The 12,982-nt window shown below is 40.7% G+C and overlaps 1 protein-coding gene across 5 annotated transcripts in view; it reads left to right on the top strand.

The window, feature by feature from the left end:
• Positions 1 to 12,982, top strand: part of TAF4B (TATA-box binding protein associated factor 4b) — a 70,029-nt gene that overhangs the window by 37,523 nt on the left and 19,524 nt on the right. For 3 of the 5 annotated variants that reach the window (XM_068190266.1, XM_068190275.1, XM_068190286.1), the window contains exons 10-13: positions 96 to 265; positions 2,967 to 3,097; positions 7,508 to 7,633; positions 8,631 to 8,687. In XM_068190266.1, the coding sequence (XP_068046367.1) occupies positions 96 to 265; positions 2,967 to 3,097; positions 7,508 to 7,633; positions 8,631 to 8,687 (484 nt within the window). Of the gene's footprint in view, positions 1 to 95; positions 266 to 2,966; positions 3,098 to 7,507; positions 7,634 to 8,630; positions 8,688 to 9,534; positions 9,571 to 11,523; positions 12,343 to 12,982 lie in introns of those variants that run through there. The other 2 variants (XM_068190294.1, XM_068190302.1) reach the window with 2 other exon arrangements.

The raw sequence follows: 12,982 nt of genomic DNA, 5'->3' as shown, positions 1-12,982 counted from the left end.
CAGGGTATGTTAATGTGGCTGCTTCTTGATAGTTGAGACATTTTCTTTGTGTCTGTTCTGAACAAAGCATAAAGTGTTGGTCTCCTCTTTTGTAGAGATGAAGATGACGTAAATGATGTGACTTCTATGGCTGGGGTTAATCTCAGCGAGGAGAATGCCTGCATTTTGGCAACAAACTCTGAGCTCATTGGCACAGTGATTCACTCTTGCACAGATGAACCATTTCTGTCTTTGGAAGCTCTTCAGAGTAAGATCTTGAACATAGGTGAGAACAAAGCACACATAGGAGATATGTATGGATGTAGTGTTTCCTTGCCTCTTTCATCAGCCAGCCTCCAGTCTTTGAAGAAGGACATGGAACTGTTATGATCTACCATCTCAGTTCATCTCATGGGTTTCTACCAAACAATACTGAGTTTTCACTTCCCCTTCTAGGAAGCAGCTGTCCTTTAAGGTGTTATTTACATGGAAACTGTCTGAAGCACAACCAGAAAAAAGAAACTGATGCCACTTTAACATGTGAGAAGAGCAACTTTCTTACTCTTAAACCTAATGCAACACTTAACAACCATAAGCCTGCTAGTGTCAAAACACTTAAATGTGCTTTTCTGTCTCAGCAGCTTCTAACTTGGTGCATTACACTGACTTCCCTAACAGATTTTGCATTCCTGAGCCTGTTCAGGAATATGTACTCTATCGACTAACATTAGGAAGAAGTTTCAAACTTCCAATACACACAGAGCAGAGCTTTGTTTATGACTCCCTCCATGGAAAAAAGAGATGTTGAAGCAGTTTGTATGTATAATGAATAATACTGTGGAATGTGCATTGAATGCCTGTGTTACAAGTTTCTAGTGTAGATGTAATTTCAGCTGTTACCTTTTGAGCAAAAATACTAAGTGTTGCTTAGCAATGTTGTATTATGTCAGAGCAGGGAGCATGCAGTTGTGTAGCAGCACACTGGCTGGTCCCACTGCTGTCGACAGCAAACTCGATGCATGTTGCTCCTTGCTCATGCCCTCTGCTTGGTACTTGCTGTACTGGAACGCTGAGTTTTACAGCTGAGCATCCAGGAAAGCCTGAATGTCACAGTGGCTTAACCATGTGTTCACAGAGTCTTTCTGTTTCCACACACAGCTGGGTCTTAGTCCAGAGTGAGCAGCTAGCCTGTGACAAGCATGTAACCTGCAAGTGCTACCTGTGACCTTGGTGCTCCTGCCCTGGTCAGCCAGATGTGTCATCTCGAGCTGTATGGGGCATAGCAAATGCTGTGTTACTAGTGGCAAAGGGAAAATGCACATCAGACCTGGTGCCTAAAAGATGTTCTCAAAGTTCAGTAGACGATTAATCAGTCATTTGTGGGAAGTGGGTATAAGGAAAAATAAAGAGCTCTGCAAAAACAGAGTATTTCTAGAATAATTTGCTGGTTGTGGGTGTAAAGACAAAGTGTTGAAAGATGGAAAATAGAAGCCTGGCTGTTTCATAGAATGGTAGTTGTTCCAAATTAATAATAGCAATAATAATAATAATAATAATAATAATAATAATAGCAATGCCAGTAATTCATGTCATAAATGGTAAGTGCTTGTTTGCAAGGAAAGGAATGCTGCCAGGGAGTAGAGGAATTCAGAAAGTTAACATGTCTGCTTTTGAACTGAGCCATCTTTTGGATTAAGAAGTGTGTGTGTGTGTAGGGAGGTCTTGAGGTTTGGGGGGATTTTATTTTGTCTTTAAGTTGGTGTTTCAGTAATCTGATAGTCAAGTGAGAAGCTGCAGAAGTATTGAAAGGTACTTGAGTTAAATGAGCTTTGCAGTCAGTTAAGTTATAGGCTAGTGCTTACTGATCAAACAGGGTTAATCAGGGTTGATTGTATGTGGGACAACATTCTAGGTTCTCCCTGCCTTGTGAGATTGTCATTCATTTTCAGTTACAGTAGCGACAGCAAATGAAATAGGTGATTAGTTTTTTTACAGTGCACTGTTTATCCATTCTTAACACTTCACTTGGCAGTAAATACTGAAATGGGTTTTGAAGGCGTGCTGTATATTGCATCATAAAGTATTACAGCTGCTGTAAATGCAGCATAGGGCAAGGAAGAGTGCTTCTGACAGGTACAGCATATGAGGCATGTGGAACTGCTGCCTGCTGTGCCTACCAGGGAAAAGCCGCTGCCACCCAGGTGTCTTGATGGAGCTGCGCTGAGTGATGGATGGTGTCAGCCATGGGAAGGCTTCTCCATCGGCAGCCTGCAGCCGCGGGAAGGTCGCAGAGGTGATGCCCAGCTCTGGGTGCAGGGCCAGCACAGCCTTGCCTGGAGCTGTCACCAGCCTCGGTCGCAGCTGCTGAGATGCGGTGATTCGGCGGCAGCCCGAGAGGAAAGGTTGAAGGTGATGGCAGGAGGACCCCGGCTGGACTGGAATCCGCGCTGTCCGAGCGGCTGCTGTGGGTCGGTTGGGTCTGTCTGCCCTGTGTCGGTCGGTCAAGGCAGTTTGGAGGGTCTCATGTGCCTGGAGTGCGCTGCAAAACCCATTCCTGCTCGTCAAATAAATGTCATGAGTTGTTAACAAGCACGGTGTCAAGCAGGGCAAAATGTAATTCTGTATTTTTTTAATTACTGGAATTAACAGAATATGGCACTAATTTCTACAGCTACCGCTTCTCCCCCTCCCTGAACATGAAGCTTGATTTGTGTTCTTATTAACTTTGTCCTATAAATGACCTTGCAAGGAGAGTGGTTCTGGAGGCTAAGTGAAACAATGTCTATATTTTCTGAAGCTCCAGGCTAAGTTTTATTAATGTAATGTCTAAGATCTTTGAAGTTGTGACTTTACCAGGAAAATCATAATCTCCAAACCTTTATTCATAATGGGTATGACTTCCAGGGGGAACAGAATACCTGCTGTGCTAATTATTTCAATTATCAGCTACTACTAAAACACGTAATGGATTTTCTCTGCTTCCACAGGTAAAAGGCATGACATTATGGAACTTAACTCTGATGTTGTGAACTTGATCTCCCACGCTACACAGGAGAGATTACGAGGACTCCTAGAAAAACTAACTGTAATTGCTCGGCACAGAGTATCAACGCACAAGGTAAAGGAAATCATTAGCAAGTTTTGCACAAAGTTTTCCTGCTTTGCAGCCTTGAAGGTAAACCTCTTCCAAGTGGTGGCACATTACAGGCAACATTTGCATTCTCAGTATCTACCAAAGGCTGGTTTTCGCTGTGTCTAGCCCAACATAGAATTGTTCCATTTGATTTGTTGGACAGTTGCTCTTAAAACTCAGCATAAGATTAAATGCATGTGTTTCTTCTCTTCCATAGCAGTGGTGGGTGTTACACAAAGTCCCTTGAATGGTAAATGGAAAGATAATTTTGAATGCTCTTGATGGTGGGTTGATTTAAGGTCTTGTGTTTTCCTGTTGGTGGAATTGCAGTCAGTATTGGCTCAGTAAAAAGCCTTGGGAAACAGAATTGATTATTTTACTTTTAGAAAATGCTCCCTGAAGGCAGAGGCCCGTTTTGGCTTAAGATTTTTTTTGGCTTAAGATTTTTTTTTGCTTCATTCAATATAACGTATATTGTGTCCCAGTGAGCTAGTATCCCTTAAGATGCCTGTATGGTGCAAATGGGAAGTGAACATTTACTAGTCAAACCAGCTCTTTCTTTTTTTCTTTTGTCATTCAATAGCAAGATACTAATCTTTACTTACAGTGTGAAGCTGTTTTAGAAGAAAAAGAAGTGAGAAGCAAATGTATCTGTCAACTCTTAGTTTCCTGTTTGTTCAGGTTGAGTTTTTTTTCAAGAACTTCATACTTAATGAAATTTAACAAGAACAACCAACTGATGGAATAGGAGTTATTTTTGTACTGAACACTTTTTATAGGCTTTTCAGCACTGGAACAGCAATAGTAAAGAGAAGCAGCTATTTGGAAACTTCTGAGTATTTATGGTGTTTTCTGGAGCAGTAGGAGTATTCTGTTCCTTGCTAGAAGAAGATGTTATAGAAAAGAAAATCAATACAGAACAGGCACAGAGTTTTGTATGAAAAGACTTCAGAATCTGCACTTGTTGTATGTTGTTTTCTCTGAAGTGGGAGGTACAGTTGAGCTTGTGAGCAAAAGTGAGGAGGAAGCTGAAGTCCAGAGTAACCAGTAGGACATGGTGTCTTGCAGACACCAAGAGCAGAAGGAAATGGTTTTGGACAGTAGGCTGGATAGGGCTAGTTTCTTTCTCATTGAACTAAAGCAATAGAAAAACAATAGAAAAACAGGTTTTTGTCTGATTGAATTGCCAGAAGCAATGATAATATTATAAGATTGCAATAAGCTGGCTTTCTTTTCCTCTTTTCTCAAAAGCAAAACAAACAAAAAAATCAAAAGTAATGGGCACAGTAATCTTAGAGGCACAGATACCCCCCTTTGTTAGGAAGATGGCATTACACGACAGAGGAGTGTCCTACAGGATTACCTTTGTGAGCAATTTATTGTGAGGGATGCTGACAGGCTTTTAGAAATCTTAAGTTCAAGAAGAGAACACTGCAGGATGCTGGAGTCCCGTTATGTATTAATAAAGGTATTTATACAGCCCTGTATTCCATCTGCCCTGGTGCTTACCCCCTGTTCTCTTTTCCCTCATGGCTTTTGATTGGTACCCCTGCACAATGTGGGATACATCTATGTCAGATAAATTCCCAGAGTCTTTCCAGGAGGGTTGGGTGGTTGCTCCATAAGGGGCTTTGTACTGGCCTATCTTCATTACAAAAATACAGTAATAGGGGTCGTTGTGGTGAAGCCAAAGTAACTATTGTTAGAGTAGGAGTTGGTGTAAAAAGGCCAGTAATTGATGGGACCATAGTCAGGAAACTCTTCTTCCTAGTCTGCTCAGCTTATGCCTAGCAGCTTTCCTCTGATAGATAACCCTGCAGAGAGAGTGAATTGGCAGGGTAAAAGCTTCGTGCTATGCCATCATGTAGACTTGTCAACTGTAGTCTTTTTTTTGTTAAATTTAAGAAATTATAATTGGAAGTCACTGACATAATTGGGATGGTGGTCTCTTTCAGATGCCTTTCAGATGGTTGGGAGCTGCTCACTGTGGTGCAGCTCTTGTTGCAAAGACTCTTGTATTTGGAAGACCATAAAGGGGAAGGGTTTTTTTGTGGATTCATCCCAGCATGAAACAGCTGCCATGCTCCTGTGGTTGGAGCCCCTGAGCTCATGGCTCCAAGAGGCATGCTGTGGTGCTGAGCTATAAATGATGCTCCATGAAAACATTTTCCCCTCATGCAGTAGCACTGAAATGCCACAACACTAAACTGCATTATCTGTAGGGCCATGGGATATGGGTGATAATGCTTCATCATAACAACACTGGCTACAAGTCATGAATAGGTGTACAATGTGATGTTTTCTGTCTCAGCAATTCCCTGCTAAATGACCACAGAGAAGTTCATTGATTAGGACAAAATATAACTGCAGGTGTTCCTCTTTTAAAAATTCCTGAAATAAGCTATCTTAAAACAGGTGATGAGTTGAAATACTGTTACGGATGCACCTATTTCTTGTCCCATATAAGCTCAAGGTAGTGCATCAAGGAGCTTCTGCTTGAGACTTACATTGCTGATTGGTATAGGGACATGGATTTGTCTTAAAATGTGTAAATATCTGGCTATTCCAAAGCGAAACACTTCTAAACTTTGGAAAAAATAATCTGCTGGTACTACAGCTTTCTTCTTTGTCCTTTTAAAAGGATTGTGGCATGGTGGTGGATTATTATAAACTGCTGCTTCAAAACAAGTTGTACTGATGCACTGAGTGACTCAGAAGTAGCTTATGCTTTGTGGGGAATGGTTAAAAAAGACTTGAGCAGTGACAGAAGTGGAGGGGAAAAGGTTTGTTGGACTTCTTTGCAGAGCCACAGACACTGCTTGAGAAAGTCTCTGGTTGCAGCATATGGTGCGTTTTGAGCCACAGTTGATAATAACATGACAATGAGGTGGCTCATTGAAAACAACCAAACGTAATACCAGGAAAGGGATTGATTATATGCTCTGACTCAGTAGTGAAAATTCAGATCAGAAGACAACAGTGCTCCACAAAAAAACTTTCACTTTCCTTCTGTCTTTTCATAGTGCACAACTGGGTGTGAGAAGAAGAGTCCGAGTATAGTATCCATGAAAACTAAAAACTGAGTAACTGAAGTCATGGATAGTCCATATACTTAACATATAACCTTGCCTAAAATACAGCTGTAAAATATCCTGTGCTTCTTTTGGAATAGTTGTATGTCAGAATTGTTTCATTACAATGTGAGTCTGGTGTAAGATAGAATGAAGAGTCACCGAAAGTACACAGTGGTAAATGCTCCAGGATAAATTTCTCAGGAAAAAAAAAAACAAACAAAAAAAAAAAAACAAAAAACAAAAAAAAAAAAAAAAAAACAAAAAAAAAAAACCCGACAGCTGTAGGACATGCACTAAAAAGTGGTACAAACAGGTGGCACAGACATGCCTCATCTAGAATGGGCTCCTTGTCTTGGGTTGCCTAATTGCCATCTGGCCAATGCATGGCTCAAGAAGTCTGTCTGTGGAAAAGCAGAACAGTAAAACCAATGCCAGTTGACCATGTTTTGGATCTTTCCTTTCTCTGCCTTTCTGAGCTAAAGTAAATGTCAACTCAGGCTTTCCAGTGGGGGCAAAAATAGAACGTAAAATAAACTACTGATTGCTACTCTTGAGACCAAAAGGACCTCAGTCCTGTTTCAATGCCTGTGTCTCCAGTGATTGTTGGACTAAAACCAATCATTAGTATTCACTGGCCCAGCTTTGTACAGGTGGCTGGACCACATGACTTCCCTAGGTTACCTTTCAACATAAGCTATCCTGGCACTTGAAAGATTCACTGAGGCAAAAATATGTATTCTTAAAGCCATAATAAACTGTATATAATAGATTTCACCTTCTTCACCCCTAAGATTCATTATAACTGGTTCTAGACCGCCCCTCCAATACATAAATCATCTTTTTGGAAATACCAGGTGATGCTTGTTTCAACTTCTGCATTAAATGGCTGAAACTAGAACACAAAGTACTAGAAATTTATAATGTCAAATTCTAATTTTTTTTCTCATCAAAGGAAAAAAGATATTATGCCCTGCTGCTTTACAATTCCTTTTTCTTTTCCTGACATGTTTACTGGATATTAAGTTGGTGGTTTAGAACAAAATTTCTTAAATCTTTAGTCTAAGGTTAGGGAAGACTTCTATTATTATAGTCAGTCTAGACTGGATGTTGTTAATGTCACTTGTTCAATAACCTCTTACTAGTCACAGTTACCTGGAAACATATTTCAGTGAAGAGGAGATGTGTAAATGACTACCTACCACCTAAAGTCTTTATAAAACAGTCCACACTTTTCAGCCTTGAAAAATAGTGTTGTTGTTCTCAGATTGTTCCCATTTGGTTTATCAGCTCCTGGTTGTCTATAACAAAGTTGTTTTTTCAGGGAAGTGATAAGTACATTGTATGTAGTGACACCAGAGCACAACTGAGATTTCTTGAGAAGCTCGATCACCTAGAAAAGCAGAGAAAAGATGAAGAGGAACGTGAAATGTTGCTTCGAGCAGCCAAGGTAAGACTCTAGGTTTCCAAGGAAGTAGTCATGTCCTCTAGATTGGTGAGCATCTTCAGGTTTCTCCTACTTCTGCTTTAAATATAGTAAACATTAATCCTGTCACTGAAAATCTGTAATGTTTAGGACAACTGAGGCTATACAAAAAAGGATTTAACCTATTTACATTTCTTTAGAAGTCCACAAGAGTTCTTTGAAATGTGTGGTTGGATGAACTACTCTTTTGAGATTATTTCTACTGGTCAAAATGAAGTAAAAATCTATAAATGTCCTTCCTGTATCTCTTTTTGCCTCTGAAACAGAAGCCTGGTGAGATCCACCACCTTTGCGGGTGTATTTGTTTCCTGTAGTCAAGTTCCGAGGGCTAGCCTTGGGGCTGGTACCACAGCATCCATGAACTCCTGGTGGAGCTGTTGCTAGTATAGAATAAGTTTCTTCTCTCTTCTTTCCCCTCAGGAAGAGGAGGAAAATAAAAAAAAAAAAAAAAAAAAAAAAAACAAAAAAACAAAAAAACCAAAAAAAACCCAATGTTGCTTCATCAGCTGTGACTTGACCATCTTCTGTTGATTCTTTTCTTTTGGTTTTGTTTCAAGCTGAATTCTGGAGCCACTTGGGTGAAGCCTAATCTAGAGTTGAAGGAACAGTGTTGTGCTTGCATGAATGGAACTCCTTTCTTTCCTATACTTCCTGTCCTTTTTAAGTGTCTGCTGCTGACATGAACAACATCATGCCTAGACTGGACCTGACTGACAGTATTAGCATCATTTTCAGCTTAATCTTGCCTCTGGCTAGAGCAGAGGCAGCCGGCCCAGATGAGGAGGGGTGTGCATGTATGTGCTCAGAGGGGGATGGAAGCCAGTCTGGATTGAGGCATTCACCCCTGGAGCTAAATCTTTCAATCACCTGAGAAAACTGTCATTTATTAAATATTTAACAGATAGGATGGTGTTTGGACACCAGTAATTTCTATTCAATCTTTTTCTTCTTCCTTTGGTAGAGCCGTTTCAGTAAAGAAGATCCAGAGCAACTGCGGTTAAAGCAGAAAGCAAAAGAGGTAGGAGTTTCCAGTTACCATGCTTGCCTTTGTGTGTTGAGAGAAGGTTGGCAGCCCTGTCCTGGCAATTAGGTCAGGGTTTATTTTGCTGCTGCATACCATTTGCAGAGGCCTTGGGGAAGGACAGGAACTGCCACAGGCAAGGGCAGTGCTTCAAATGAGGTCAATGAATTATGAGCTCTCTTTTTTTAACATTTTATTTTTGCAGTTTCAGTCCTGTCTCGAAACAGTCCTTTGTAAACTGCAGCAGTACACTTGGTAGGAATATAATGTGGGATTAGAAAGAAAAAAAAAAAAGAAACTTTGAGATTTAGCATCTGGGACTGTACAATAGGCTACATTTTTCCAGGGTAATTGTTCGTTTTGTAAATCTGATACTGCTTATAATTCTTTGGCTGGGAGGCGGTACTGGGATTTAGTTTTAAATGGAAAACGCCTCTGGCTTTTAATTTTCTGGGCCCAGCAGTTTTCTGTTCTGGAATGGAGCCCTTGTTTCACACAGTTCATGTTTAGCTGCAGGGGTTTTAGTTTATAGCTTAGACTGGTTAAGCTTTTACTCCCAGAGGCCTCTGCATAGCAACTGTAGAAATCAACAAATAAGTTCATTTATGTCTGCAGCCTCCTCTCAGTAGCTGACTTTTTACATTTCCCAATATCCATTTCCTGACTTTTCTAGCCTGAGAGAAAAAAGCTCCACTAATTGGAGCTTATTTTAATTGAGCCTTAATATTGGATCTCACTGGAGTTGCCCCCAGAGCTACTGGGAACAGAATGAAATGAAAGTACCTAAGGTTGAAGATGCGTGTGCGTGTGTATGTGTGTGTGAAATTTTTCACTTGACCTACAGATTCTTGTCCCTGCTGAATAAATCATCAAGCCTGTTCACATTTCTGATTAAGGATCTGACAGCAGACGATAATAAAGACAATTGAGGTGTGAGACGTGTGATACAGAGCTGAAGAAATTGGTTTCTATAGTTACTTGAGTGATTTCATGCAATTTTTAAGGATCTTTGTGCTAAATGAGAGTGATTTTCTGAGCAACCTTTTTCCTTAACTGTGCCTCTTGAACTATGAAATTTGTTGTTGCTTAACATTGCTGCACTTGGCTCCTAGGTGCCAGCAGCAGCAGGTTATTTATGAATGCTTTAAAGGCCCTTATTGTTTGGATTAATGTAGGAGCCCAGGCAAAACAAATGGAAATCCAGTAAAATAGTATTTGAATCAATGCTCTGGATTTGCACCACAGTAGATGAAATTTGTAAAATGAGAAAGAAGGAACTTGCTTTACTATCTATCTTTTAATTCTTTCTTTCTGCTTAAAACTTTTTTTTCATTGCTAAAATCTGTGAGTACAAAGTTGCCCTAAAGCCCTTCCCAGTTTGCCTCTAGTGCCACCAGGATCAACAATCAGTGGGTGATGCTAATCTGTCTTGTTTTGTAGGTGACTTTACCTCTGCATCATCTGATCATTTCTAGATGTACTTTCTTTTAATAAAGACTGCAAAGTAATTCATTTATGCAGCTTCTTTTTTCTTGTTTTCTGAACAATAATGTGTCCAAAATCATTAAAAGTATTCTGTGGTTTGCATATTTAGAACACAAAGAAGGTTAGATTAGATTCACTGATATTTTTTATGAGATCTCTTTTAAAAAGTGGCATGATGGTGTACAAAAAATGGAGCCAAGAGAGCAGAGAAGGCATATAAGTTTATTGCTTGGTGCTCTAATATGTCATGAGTTCCCCTCCTTCAGTGCATCTCATCTTGTGCCAGACTAACACAACCTGCACCACTCTTTGTCCTGTGTGTTTTTCCATGCTACGCTGCTCCCAGAGTGACAGTCTCCAACTGCTCCACCAAAAGAAGAGGAGGCTTATGTGCCTCTTGGGGCAGCACAGATCTTTGTATTGGTATTCACTTGCCCCTCTGTCCTGCTGCTTTGTTCTCCAGAGAATGAAGCAGCCAGAAGCTTCTCCAAGCTTCACATGGAGAATGGGGACACCCACCTTCTGTGCCAGTGGTGCTTTTTCATCTGAGACCATCTCAAGATTTAGTGGAAATGAGAGCAAATGCAGCTGGGAAAAATCAGCACTTTATTGACAGTTTGAGAGAAAACTGGTCAGCACACATCTGCATTGAAAAAATGCAAGCATGAATAGGACTGGAATAAGAGCAAAATAAAAGTCAACAAATATCCCAAGACTAAAACTGGTAACACAGAAGCATGGTGTACAGTGGGATGAAGGCTTGAAATGGCTTACCCTTGTCTATCTGTCTTGTCATGTTGTGGTTATAGTCTGCTCCTAAGGAACCAAACTTGGAAACTTTGATACCTCTGTCAGCTGGAATCAGATCCTTTCCAGGTCACTGCAGTCGAGTATCTGCTGGAAAGCCTGATCTGATTGTCTGCTTAGAGTTTTTTAAGAATTAATATGGACCTGCCTTCTTCAAAGCTGTCTTTTGTATGTTGATGGTGACTCCCTGGGAGAAGGGAAAGGGTGTGGAGTAATGGCACTGTAGCATGTTCTGAACAAAGTTTCCCAAAATGCAGGGTGTACATCCTGACAATGAATACTTATAAATCCAGGATCTGCTGTCATCCAGTAGCTGGAAGCAACGTCTTAACATTGCTGGAAGTACATCTAGAGACTCTGCAGTGGATTCTTTTATCCAAAAGGCTATACATAATTGCTGTGACCTTTTCATCCCTTTTTGCATGACCTATTGCCTCAAACTTCCCCTATGCTAAGTCATTTACTTTCCTAAATTCTTACTCTATGTAGCTTGCCATGAATTAAGTCTGTATTTATTTCCGTCTTTCACCTGTTTCAGCAGATTTTAATACCTATGGAAAGTGCACATTCCTTCTGAGACAGCTGCAAGGCTTGCCCCAAGCTGCTGCTTTGTGCACTCAAGAATTTTGTCCTTGCTCTCCTCACGGACCAGCTCTTTGTGCAGTGGCGTTCCTGCAGTCTGGGTAAATTACCCCTGTTTTTCATTCTGCTTTATCTGCCTCTTCAAACTGAGAGGATGCAGTCCTCTCATTGTCCATGATGTTTGCACTATTAAACTGTGATTTTTTAGGTGGTTTCTGCTATTTTCTGTTCTACTTTCCACAGTGCTTCCAGTTACAAAGAAAATGTTAAGTCAATGTGATTCTTGCTGCTGTATTTATAGTTTATCTGTGGCTTCTTCCCCTTTTCTGAAATGAGCTTTCCTAAATTGAGTAGGTGTAGGATACTGTCAAATGTGCAAGCCAGCCATATGAACAGTTCATCGCAGAAGACCTGTAAAAATGTCAGTATTAAACAGTGTGTACTATAATTCTAAATATAAACTCTGATCCCTTAGAATCATTTAGGTTGGAAAAGACCTCTAGGATCATTGAGCCCAGCTGTTAACCCAGCACTGCCAAGTCTTGGGCCATCACTAAACCATGTTCCTAACTGCCACATCTAAATATTTTTTAGATCCCTCCAAGGATGGTGACTCAGCTACTTCCTAGGACAGCCTGTTCAAACAGGCTTGACAACCCTTTTGGTGAAGGAATTTTTCCCAATTTCTTTGTACTTCTGTCCATCCTCTTCAAAAGTGAGTGTGCTTTTGTACTACAGCTTCAGGAAGCTTAAGGCTGAGCCTAGGCAAACCTTTCAGAATGCACCTGGGCAAGATACCTGCTTGGGGTTGAGCAGGTGAGGAGGTATTTTACTGGGAGCATCTTTGCTTATTTCCATAGCAGCCACCTTTATCCCTGCTCTTACCTTGTGTCACCTTGCAGTGTCTGTCAGCACATAAAGGGGAGCAGATACATCTTGGGCTAGGGGAGGAGTGTGTGAAGCAAGCACCTGATAGACAGCAGATTTGGCTGCCCCATTCTTTGCTCTTTCAGCAGCTCTGTTCACTTAGGACTGTACAGATCTTCCCACTCCCTTGTTCCTGCCTGCTTGATGCACTCGTGCATTTTTTGACACAGATACAAGATGGCAGTAGATGAGATGCTGAGAAAATTCAGTACCTTTAGTATCAACTGACTGGGAGGAAAATGGCAAACCCTAGGGTTTTTGTAGAGACAAAACAACCCCTACAGAAAACATCAAACAGAGAGCCAGCATAATTCCAGTGCATTCTTGGTCTTACATAGTAATGACTGAATTTCAGTTGTTCTGTAGTATTTTTTCAACAGTTACCATCTTTTTTTCCTGTTTCATATTACCTTCTAACTCCTTATTTCCTCTCACACTCTCAGGTAACAAGGACTGTAACTTGATTCTTTGCTGCTTGCCCTACCACCTCC

This window comes from Anomalospiza imberbis, chromosome 1, assembly GCF_031753505.1.
Source record: "Anomalospiza imberbis isolate Cuckoo-Finch-1a 21T00152 chromosome 1, ASM3175350v1, whole genome shotgun sequence".
NCBI classification, from domain to species: Eukaryota; Metazoa; Chordata; class Aves; order Passeriformes; family Viduidae; genus Anomalospiza; species Anomalospiza imberbis.
This window is presented reverse-complemented; position numbering and strand designations above follow the sequence as displayed.